This window comes from Ascoidea rubescens (assembly GCF_001661345.1).
Source record: "Ascoidea rubescens DSM 1968 unplaced genomic scaffold ASCRUscaffold_13, whole genome shotgun sequence".
Lineage (NCBI taxonomy): Eukaryota > Fungi > Ascomycota > Saccharomycetes > Ascoideales > Ascoideaceae > Ascoidea > Ascoidea rubescens.
This window is the reverse complement of record NW_017962925.1, coordinates 244,909-256,596: the sequence shown is the minus strand read 5'-3', so window position 1 is coordinate 256,596 and position 11,688 is coordinate 244,909. Positions and strand designations below refer to the sequence as shown.

The 11,688-nt window shown below is 32.0% G+C and overlaps 5 protein-coding genes across 5 annotated transcripts; 1 reads left to right on the top strand and 4 right to left on the bottom strand.

The window, feature by feature from the left end:
- Positions 1-81: 81 nt before the first annotated feature.
- Positions 82-1,665, top strand: UTP7 (Utp7p; the record flags this gene model as incomplete). The annotated part of the gene is made up of 1 exon (XM_020190804.1): positions 82-1,665. One exon carries the CDS (start codon positions 82-84, stop codon positions 1,663-1,665), a length of 1,584 nt encoding a protein of 527 aa, XP_020045544.1.
- A 215-nt stretch (positions 1,666-1,880) lies between these two features.
- RPN2 (proteasome regulatory particle base subunit RPN2) lies at positions 1,881-5,060 on the bottom strand. Its single transcript, XM_020193811.1, has one exon. The coding sequence runs from the start codon at positions 4,956-4,958 to the stop codon at positions 2,058-2,060; it is 2,901 nt and encodes a 966-aa protein (XP_020045543.1). The 5' UTR covers positions 4,959-5,060; the 3' UTR covers positions 1,881-2,057.
- Positions 5,061-6,840: 1,780 nt separating this feature from the next.
- Positions 6,841-7,479, bottom strand: AIR2 (TRAMP complex RNA-binding subunit; the record flags this gene model as incomplete). The annotated part of the gene is made up of 1 exon (XM_020190820.1): positions 6,841-7,479. A coding segment is annotated over one exon (639 nt), but the record flags the coding sequence as incomplete, so codon positions are not given.
- A 343-nt stretch (positions 7,480-7,822) lies between these two features.
- On the bottom strand, positions 7,823-8,884 carry ASCRUDRAFT_9629 (uncharacterized protein; the record flags this gene model as incomplete). Its single annotated transcript, XM_020195205.1, has 1 exon — positions 7,823-8,884. One exon carries the CDS (start codon positions 8,882-8,884, stop codon positions 7,823-7,825), a length of 1,062 nt encoding a protein of 353 aa, XP_020045541.1.
- Positions 8,885-9,133: 249 nt separating this feature from the next.
- ASCRUDRAFT_77311 (leucine-rich repeat domain-containing protein) lies at positions 9,134-11,624 on the bottom strand. Its single transcript, XM_020193810.1, has one exon. The coding sequence runs from the start codon at positions 11,209-11,211 to the stop codon at positions 9,430-9,432; it is 1,782 nt and encodes a 593-aa protein (XP_020045540.1). The 5' UTR covers positions 11,212-11,624; the 3' UTR covers positions 9,134-9,429.
- Positions 11,625-11,688: the final 64 nt, after the last annotated feature.

The window sequence follows — 11,688 nt, the reverse complement described above, 5'->3', positions numbered from 1 at the left end:
TTTTTTTTAGTTGAATTGAAAAATTTAATCTCAAAACTTTGGCTTCTGAAATTATATTTCAGATCATTTAGTTGTACGATAATGGTTGCAAAGCAAAAAATCATAAAGGACTCCACTGTGATCAGATATGCTTCCGAAACACCTTTTTCGGGAGTAAAGAAAGAGAAGAAAAAAGAATTCAATAAAAATGTTCACAGTAAAAAACATTACAAAAGATTAAAGGATGAAGAGATTATTGCCAAAGAGCAAAGATTACTTCTAACAGAAGAAGCTGGTTATCTTGAAGCAGAAGGTCTAGAAAAAACATACAATTTCACTCAAAAGGAGATCAAAGAAAACGTCGATGTTGGAACTGCAAATAAAGCCTTCGCCTTGAAACTAAATGAATTTGGGCCATATACTTTGGATTATACAACCAATGGTAGAAAATTGTTGATTGGTGGAAAGAAAGGACATGTAGCCTCTATGGACTGGCGACAGGGGACTCTAGATTGTGAGTTACATCTAAATGAGACCGTAAATGCAGTGAAATACTTTCATAATGAACAATATTTTGCAGTAGCTCAAAAGAAGTATACTTTTGTGTATAATAAAGAAGGTGTTGAATTGCACAGATTAAGCCAGCATATAGAAGCAACCAGTTTAGATTTCTTGCCTTACCACTTTCTTTTGGTATCTGCTGGTAATACCGGATTTCTCAAATACCACGACGTTTCCACTGGTGAAATGGTTTCAGAATTTAGAACAAAATTAGGACCAACAGTTTCGATGAGACAAAACCCCTGGAATGCTGTAATAAATCTTGGGCATGCTAATGGTCAGGTCACTTTATGGATTCCCAATTCTTCAACTCCAGTTGCAAAACTTCAAGTCTGTCGAGGTCCTGTAAGATCTCTTGCTGTATCTAGAGATGGTAGATATATGGCATGCTCTGGTGCCGATAAAAGTTTGAAAATATGGGATATAAGGAAGCTATCCAACTTGAAAGAAATGGAATCATACTACACTCCAACTCCTGCAAATTCTTTAGATATATCAGACACTGGCCTCTTGAGTATAGGATGGGGTCCTCATGTAACTGTCTGGAAGGACATACTCAAAACTCGTCAAAAATCTCCATATATGAATCATTTAATTCCTGGCTCTCAAATTCAAACAGTTAGATATGTTCCATTCGAAGATATTCTTGGAGTGGGTCATAATGATGGTATATCCTCCTTGATCATACCTGGCTCTGGTGAAGCCAACTTTGATGCATTGGAAGCTAATCCATATGAAACATCAGAACAGCGTAAAGATAAAGAAGTAACTTCTTTGTTGAATAAACTATCTCCAGATTTAATTGCTTACGATCCTTTCAGTCTTGGTCTTGTTGGTAAGAAGGCTAGAGATACCATAAAACTTAAAAAGGACTATTTGGCTAAACTAACTGGCGAAACAGCTAAAAAAGAAGGCCAACCAGAAGCTAAGAAAGAGTCAAGAGGAAGAATCTCAGCTGTGCGTCGTCACTTGCGTAAAAAGAATAATAATGTTATTGATCAACGTAGAGTTCGTTTGGAAAGAAACTTGAAAAGAGAAAAAGAATTGCGTCAAAAGAAATTGGAATCGAAGAATGTTGAAGAAGAAACTGACCTATTTGCTCCTGCATTTTCAAGATTTAAGTAAATTTATTTTGAAAAAGTTTAATAGCGTGGGTTATTTTTGGTTAATGTAATATTATAGGTAATTTTTATTTTCAATTTGTAACAAATTTCATATGTTTGTTTTAACATCATAGTAGATCGAATTTTATTGTTGGAGAATTTCAAACCAGTTTTCTATTTCAAAGGCTCTAATAAATTTGGTATAATATCATTCAAATTAAATTCGACTATAATTGTGAAAGAATTGCTAACTATAGGCAGTGGAGAAAAAATGTAACAATGATTTTATATTACAGAACATTATAATTACTGGCTTTTTTTCAATGACAGGTCATACAATTAAAATTTTGTTCTATTGTGATAAAAACCTATACATATATAGAATTTACGTTTATTTATAGTCAAATTTTACGTTCAATCTGATTCAACCAACATATCTTCTTTAGACAATATAAAAGGTTCAGGAATTGGGGCTTCAGTGTCATAAATTTGTCTCACGGTTCTGTTAAATTGGCATTTTTCACCTGGTTGTTTATCGACCAAAATAACAACACCATCATTTCCTCTAAACTTTCTAATTGGAACAAATCTACCTTCTTTGTCAAATGAAATATATTTCAACTGTTGAGGTAACACCCTTGTCATATTTTGAATTTTATAAGCATCCTTAGTAAAACGAACTGTGGTTATTTGTTCATCTTCAGATGATGTTATATCTGTTTCTAGTTGTTCTGTTCCATCTTTGGTTGGTAGTTTTACTTTTTCATCATCTATATCCATTTTTTCAACCAAAATTTCCTTTTTGGCAGTTTCTTTTTCTTTCAATTCAATATCTTTTTCTTTTTTGTCACCTTCTCTTTCCTTTTTGGCTTTATTTAATTTTGCTCTAACATTAGCTTTTACAGTGGTTGAAAGAACTGCTTTTTCAACTTTTTCTAAAACTTTTCCAGTTTTCTCTTGGAAAGCTGGAGGATAATCAAAGATCTCCTGTTTTGTGTGACAGTTTATTTCAAACTTGGGTATTTTCAAATCTTCTCTAACGCCAATAATTGAAGTTGGTTGAAATGATAAAGAAAGGAAATGAGTTAGCGGGAACCAGTACCAATATTGAACAAATACAGCTAAACCAACAATTGCTTTCATATTCAAAGTTCCAGTTTGATTATTTTCCAATTGGATAGTAACATTTTGACCACCAGCATCAATAATACCATGAGCAATGGCAGAACCAAATCTAACAATACTCATTTGTTTATTTGATAAATAAGTTGAAAAAAGTTCTTTAATTTCTTTAACTTTAGGGAAAGTTTTTTCATTTTGTTGAATTAAAATCATAGACATTGCAATTAAAGCACCTTGACGAACAAAATCCACAGGATCCTTTGATAAAGGTTCTAAAACCTCAATAGCTGGAGCATAACCCCTTCCAGCACATGAAATGCCTAAAGCCATTGCAGTACCGTAACGGACATGAGGATTGTGAGATTCGGATAACAATTCAACAATTGTTGGTACTGTGGTATATTCTCTTAATAAAACAAAGCCCAAAGCAATGACGGAAGCTCTTCTAACGTCATCACTAGAATCGGAAACAGCAACATGTAAAAGTTTTTTGACAGCACTATTTGAGCCAGTTCCACAATATGCTAATGCAATTGTAAAAGCACCACCATAACGTAAATGATAGTTTTGATGATCAAGTAATGTATCTATTATTTTATCTGCTTCTATTTCTCTTCCGTAGTTCAAAAGAGCAATTCCCATAGCCAACCCTCTAACAATGTTTTCATGTTGTGTTTGTTCAGCATATTCAAGCATTTCAGTCAAAGATTCGGGATCTCCAGATCCTAACATCACTAAACCCATTGATATAGCAGCAGCTTCACCAGATGTAGCGGATTCTGAAAATAAAACATTTTTCAATCTATCATAAGTAATGAGATTACTACTAGCCATGCCAGCAACACCGACACCTAAACATGCACCATGAGAAACAACATCTTCTTCGTTTGAGTTTGCACCAGAAACAATATGTTTTCTAATATAATTAAGAATTTCTCGACCATGGCCTGCAAAGACAAGACCTAAACCATAAAGAGAACCACCTTGAGAGTAAGCAGAACCGCCTTTTTCTGGTAAATAAGGCTCTAATATGGTTTTACCCTGAGATAGATTACCTTTGTGAATAACTCCTAAAGCAGCAGCAGCAGAAAATTTTGACCAATTTCTTGCTTTTGCCAACCAATCCAAATTATTTCTAATAAACTGATCGTTAGTTGTACCACAATGCATGAATGCGTTTTGAAACGTTAAAGCATTGTGATAGATTGAACTTTTTCCATCTAAAACTGCCTTTGATTTATCCAAAATTTTATTGTCAGTATGGTCATTTTTATACAAAAAGGTAATATTGAAATCACAAGTTGGAACACCGGTTAAAATTTTTTTAATTTTTTGAAATTCTTGATCTGGATGCTCGTTTATAGATTCAATTGCGCCATCTAGTAACTGTTGAGAAGCTGATTGAACTAAATCAAAAGCAATTTGATAAGCAACCAAATTTTTGCTTTTTTCCTTTTTAAGTAGTAAAGAGTAGATGATGTTGATAGCCAATTGATAATCATTTAGTTGGATAATGAGTTTTGAAAATAAAACGTAATCGTTAATATCTTTGTTCAAGGCATAATGTAATATGTTTCGTAAAACATGAAATCTAAAGAGTTTATTGTCAATGATTGTGCTTGAACATGTGGAGACAACGTAATTGATTAAGGATAAAGCTGCTTCCTCATTTGCAGCGTCAAATTGTTTAGAAATAATTGACTCTATAACATCGTATCTATAACTTTCTAGAGCAATACCCAAGGCCAACTTCCATTCATTTTTAGCACAACAATTTTCAGTCATCTTTTCGACAATTTTAATTAAATTTTTATCGATTGAAATCGATTTCTCAGGATAAGTGAAAGCCTTTTGAGATAATTTAATGTAGGTTTCAACAGCCTTGGAGATTATAGTTTCAGCAAATTCTGACTTTTCAGTAATATCAAACTTGCCACCAGCGACCAAGGCATATTTGACAGCCAAGTCATATACATCCAAATTGTAGTAAACTTTGGAGGCTATCAAAGCAGCTAGTTCTCTATCTTTGAAGGACTCATCTTCGTATAGTTCCTCGATTTCAGCCAAGTTGTTGGAAATCTCAGGCCATAATTGATCAACAATGCCATTTAGTGAAGTCAATGAGTAAGATTTTAAGGTTGGATCATCCTCCTGTAGCAAAGCCAAATATGGAGCAGCAGACGTTAATGCCATGACAAGATACACTTAATATTATAAGAAAAAAATGCAAAAAAGAACAAACAAAACAACAATTCCACAGACAACGCTTCAATTCGCTCTTGTGGTGGTTAACTGTAGTGATTCAGTGTTGGTGAAGAGAACTTTCAGTTGCCACTTTGAAGCTCCAACTTTATCTGACGAGCTCCAGTCGGAAAAGTTACCCGGCATGCCTGCTCTGAATGGATGCAGGAAGTAAACATCCTGCATCCGACTTCAATGACTACGTTTGAATCAAACTCAAGACAAGAGAAGAAGATGCTGAAAACAAGTTGGGTACTCGAGCATGAAATGTAGAAGTTGGTGTTTACGGGCGATTGAAACTACAGATTTAGAATAAATATCGAAAAGGGAATTTAAAAACCCTGATTTAAAACTTAAAAGCGCCGATGTTTGAAAGGGAAAACTATTTTCTTTTGAAAGCATAACCAAACTACTAATGAAACAATTGAACTATTTTTCAGATTGGCAACCATAGATTGAAGAAAAAGGATTAACTTTTTGGTATTTTTTAAAACAAATAACAATTTACAAAATGTTGTTCCAAAATGACGAGCGATAAATTTGCATCAAGGGAAGTACTACAGATACCAGACCGGTAGCCAGATTAAAAAATCAAAATCAATTAGGAGTATATTTTCAAAATATATTGCTTTGTATTTATATTAACATTAGTTATAATTTTCAAAAAAAAGTATTTTTCCATAATTTGCTGTTAAAAACAACTTTTATCCTAAATGAAGACAACTCATAAGCAGAAAGTGCAAAGGTTCAATACTAATAATAATCGTTATGATTAGTAGTGAAATTGTCTTATTTGGGCGAAAGGTTTCCAAAGAAGTTTTAGTTCTGACGATGCATTAGCTTCAGATCATATTGATACAGCTTTGCAACAAAATGAGACAAAAAGCAATATATAAATGGACTTAATTCAATTAAGTAATAAGAAACCTTGAATCAATCAGATGATTAAGATATCTCACAGTTCGTCAAATGGTTAATGCAAAATTAAAATTTGAAATGAAATGAAAAAAAGTTTATCACTTGTGTTATTTATCTGTTATAATCTGCCACTTCTTGAAGGTTTCATACCTTGGTTATAGTTATTTCTTTTTGGGTTCAAATTTCTGGGACCTGGTGGAGGCAAAAACCCTGTTTTCTTATTTGTCTGGCTATACGAGTTTTGATTGTTGTATCTGGTATTGGAATTAATATTAGGATTAGAATTGTAGCCAGAGTTGTAATTCGAGTTGTAATTCGAGTTGTAATTTGAATTATAGTTCATGTTCTGATTTGAGTTATAGCTTTGGTTGAAATTTGAATTATTATTCGAGTATTGTTGTTGATATCCACCATTAAAGGAATTTGGAGGATTCTGATAAGAATCATACATTGTAGGAGCCATATAAGGGTTGTTTTTTGGTTGAAAATTAAAAGTTGAAGACGTTGGCATTTTGTAATTACTATTATTATTATTATTGTTATTTGATGGAGTTCTTAGTCTTCTATTAGCTTGCGTCCTTATGCTAACTTCAATTTTTTTAGATTTATTTTGAGTTTCATTTTTCTTAGCTTTTTTGTTTTTATTTTTGTTTTTATTTTTTGAGTTTTGTGAAACTGTTTGAGCAAAATCATTAGATCCATAATCAATTTCAATGTTATTACTATTATTATTATTATTAATATTTTGTTTAATTCTAGACGATAAAGGTTTTGTGGGAAGATTAGATTTATCAAATTTAGTCCTTTTATTTGACAGATATGCTGGAGAGATGGGGGTTGGTAGAGATTGAAAATTATTGAAAAAATCGTCAGCATAGTCAAAGTTGTTATAGTCATTGGTATTATAATCATCATGATAATTATAATCATCATAGTTTCTTTTCTTCAAAGCAGTCCAATATTTATCTCTTAAAACCCCCGGTAAATTATCACCCGAAAAAGCGCTTCCATCAGTGTTTGGAACCTTTGAATTTCTCTTTAAATCACAGTCATCACCATAATGGCCCTTTTTAGCGCAATTGTAGCAATAAATGTTTAAAACCATTGGCAAGACCTTTTCATTGTGTTTATTTGTTACAATATAACTTCTCCAGATTAAAGGGCATCTATCACTATTATGGTGTCTTGAATCGCATTTATTGCAATAAATTCTTCTTTGTTGTTTTGTACATTTGTTTCTAAAATGGCCTTTTTCACCACAGTTGGTGCAAACCGAAGTTTTTAAGCAATGTTGAGTGTAATGATCATTAAGCATTCCACATGAATGGCAAATAACCGATTTACAACTTGCTCTCATATGACCAGGCTCATGGCAAACCGAGCATATTATAAGATTAGCAGAATCCTCGGAATTACCAAAATATCTTCCCTGACCTCTTAAATCTATTAATTCATCGGGATTATCATCTACCTCATCGATTGATAAGCTGTATACTTTATCTTTATTTTGTTTTGGTAATGGTAATTCACTGTCAGATAATGAAATGTCGTCCATTGTGATTTAGGTGTAGGTGTAGTTTACTTCTTAATATTTTGATATTTTGATATTTTAATATTTTGTAAAGATGAAAGAAATGAATGCCAAATATCTTTAAAAAAAGTAGAAAAATATAAAAAACCAAAGAAGTGAAATAAAATTAAATAAAACAAAATATAAGATTTAAAGAATCTAGATATAAAATACAAAAGAAAATACTTTGAATAAATATCAAACCATTAAATTTAAATCAAAAAAACTGCTATTGCTAAAAAAATGGGAACATAAACATCAAAAAAAAACGAGAAATATTTTATAAATGCTCACGTGGTATTCACGCGCCACAGGCGCCTAATTTATTTTACAAAGCCGTTGAAGGTGGAGCAGGATTTGGAGCAGGATTTGAAGCAGAAACAGCAGTTATCTCGTAGCTGGCTTCAATTTTTGCAATTATGTCTTCAAGATTAATAAAAAACAGGCCAATTTTGTTTTTTTGCCAGTCGAGAATGAAAGTGCCGTAGTCTCTGTTGGTATCCAAATCTTGCTCAAACAGTAAAAGATCTCTTGGTTGGTCAATCTTGCCTTGAAGACGACCATCATTGATCATTTTGGATATGAAAAGAACGATATCAAAGTCTATGTTGATATTGAATTTTTCATTGAAGATTTTTTTGTTCTTTTCGTTGAATCCAAAAAATGATAAAAGATGTTGAAGCCCGATTTTGGAATAATATTCTGGAAGTAGAGATACGTTGTACTCAAAAAAGGACTGGAATAAGTTTCTTTGAAATTGGATTTTGACATTTTGATTTTTGAATAAAATTCTCAAAAAGTCTTGTTCATTTTCGGTGTGGTTGTTATTTAAGTGGTCGAAAATTTGAGTTTGATAGCTTAGAATCGATTCTGTGTCAATAAACTGTAAACATTTGAATTGATTCAAGACATTATTGAGGTTGTTATTATTGTTATTATTGGCGCTAATATAGGTTGCTTGAATTGAGAAAATTGAGGATAAAACTTTTGATTTTCTTAAATCTAAAATTGGATTAAACAAAAACAAATTAATTATAGTGTTTAATGAATTGGTTAAAATATTGTATAATGGGATATTGTTATTAAAGTTTTCGATTTTTTGTAAACCGTTAATTAGATTCAAGAATCTTGTTGAAGATTTGATGAAATCACTTGAATTAAAAAGGATGAAAACAGTGTTTAATATTTCTAGATTATATTTGAGTTGGAACTGGTTAACAAGCAAAGCAGTAATTGAGTTACTTTGATAAGAATTGATCAATAGATTATTTAGAATGAGAATATTTTTACTAATCTCTGATTCAATTTCTCTGTCCAAGGGAAGGTCATTGACGATGTTGTTTTCAATTAGAGATTTCAAGTGAGCATAGGAAGCATTTACTGCTTGCATTTTGAAATTAAAATGAGTTGATTCAGATAAAAGGAACCAGTGGAGATGAACGGCTTTTACACCATCTTTTGTTTTTCAACAACGGATCCCATCCTTTGCCGCTCCAATGAGCGGAAAAACAAAACGCGTTCTTGTAAATGCAACTTTCTTTGAATTTCTACACCTTATACATCCGGACCTCCACTGGCCATGCTTAAATCCAAACGTGTGTTCCCTAAAAAAAACAAAGGAAAATCACGGTTACGATTTGCGAAGTGCTGGCCTGAAAACCTGGATAATGGTTCATTATCAGGGTATTGGTAGAATGGGATCAGGATTTAAATGTTCAAGTTACGATGGATACAGCAACTGATACAACTGCAATCAAACCAACAAGAATCACAAAACGAGAAATCAGAAATGTTTCTTATCATAAAGTGGTCTATCAGGATCTAACAAGAGTACCAATTGCATGATTTGGCACTTTGAGATTGGCTTTCTTCCAGGTTTTAATGGATCGAACTTTCGTTGAAGAAACCATAATTACTAACATTTCAACTATTTAGCTATTTAACTGGTATGTACCATAGTGCTTCTCTATAGAAATCAATTTTTAAATTTGGAGCTTGAGCTCTTAACTGATTCAATCTAAATAAGGAATTCGAAGCTGGCAGCTCGTATTTGATTTCTTTAGTGTTTGGCAATGTTATAACATCTGAACTAATTTGTATAATTGTATCAGGCAACTTCAGGTGAGTAATATTGCTCCATTGTGATAGCCCTTGAGTGCTTTTTAAACGGTTTGATCTTAAATCCAACATCATATCATGTTTGTCTTCAGGCACTAAACTGGGCTGCTTTTTAAACATTGCATTGAAAATGCAATCATTGAAAATGCAATCATTGAAAATGCAATCATTGAAAATGCAATCATTGAAAATCCAATTGATTGCAAAATAATTTGGTTTGTCTTGTTCAATTTTTTCTATTTCATTGCCCTCTAACCTCATAATGGCACAACTATTCAATTCTTTCAATAGTATTAATGTTTTAATTTGGTTTATTGATAGATCCAAATGCTTCAAATTCTTTAAACACTTTAAATTGTTTATTTCTGTTATTTTATTATTACGTAGACCCAATATAGCTAATTTTTCCAAAAATTTGCCTTTTTTTGTGAGCTTAAACTCAGATATGTTGTTGTCTGATAAATTGATATGGCGTAAATTGCCTAAACTCTCAATGTTTTCAACAATCTTTATTTTGTTTTCACAAAGACCTAAAAATGAAAGTTGGGCTAAGTTGTCTAGTTGCTCGATTTTTTCAATCCTATTACTTCCTAAATCTATATTTCTGAGATTAATCATTTGGTTAAAATTTCCAATTTTTGATATAAAGTTATGGCACAACGTAATGCTCTTTAAGTTTAGCAATTTGGAAGCAGGTTTTCCAATACTCCTAATCATACTTTCACACATATTTAATTTTTCCAATTTGGGAATATCTGCAAATGCGTTATTAAAATTATCAATAGGATTATTAGATATATCTAAGATTTTTAAATTTGGTAATCCTCTAAGTTCTGCAATGTTGCTGACCAAATTATGTGAAAGATATAATTCCTCCAAATTCGATAATGCATTTAGATTTGCGATTGATTTGATAGAATTGATTTTTAAATAAAGCTGCTTTATATCTTTAAACTTGGAAACATTATTAATCTTCATAATGGAGTTGTTATTTAGCATTATTTGGACCAATTTGTCACACTGGTTGAAATTTTGGAACGATTTTATTTTATTGAAACACAACTTCAAAGTAACCAAGTTTGTAGGGAATTTCACATTTTTTATAGTTGCAATTCCATTGTGTGATAAATCCAAATACTCGATTGTGTCAGAGAATTGGATATTCTTCAAACTGGGACAGCTGCTGTTTGCCAATTTGAGATGTTTTAAATCCATCAGTTTTAGCACACCGGAATTCATTTTAGAAAAGCACACTCCTTTCAATTCTAGTGTAGTAAACTTGAACGAATTATTGTTGACATATTCATCTGCAAATAACAACTGAAGTTCAATTTTATATTCTTCAGGATAATCAGGTGTGTTGGTTTGATAATGCAATGCAGGACATATGGCATTGCTGGACTGTTTGATGTTATCATAATTAAATTCTATTGTTTCTAGTGATTTTCTTTGTGAAAGCATCACATTTTTGATTAATGATATAAATGTTTTCAAATCTGAAACCGTATTGAATTTAGAAGGCGTTGCGAGAACCTCAGAATATAAGTTTGATCGAAGGAAAATTGACAATTTTTTGATCAGACCTAACACTGAAAACATATTTTGATATTGGTCTATTAAGTTTGGGTTTGAAAGCATCATATTAAGATATATATTTCTGGAATACCTATTGAAATATTCATTAAACACTGCAGCATCTGCCAGTGACAATGTTAGGATATGATTGGGAGTGATTTGGTCATTTATAATACGAAGATAACGACCAGGAAGGTGAGACTTTAGTTTGATGTTTTTAAAGATAAGTTGCAAAGAAGTTGTTTTAACTAGTGGATTGGTCGAGGAGACAAATAACAATGTTTGGCCAACAGAGTTTGGTGAAAATGGCGTCAAGGATGTGAGGTGGCAATCCGTCCAATAGATTTTGTCTGTCGTTGGCAACCATTTAAAATTTTGATTTAAATAAGTTTTTTAGGATGTAAGTAATATCAAGAATATTTATTGCTCGAAAAAAACAGAGCAAAGTACCTCAAATATATATTGAGGTTTTCGTTTTTAGAGATATATACAATCTGCGCA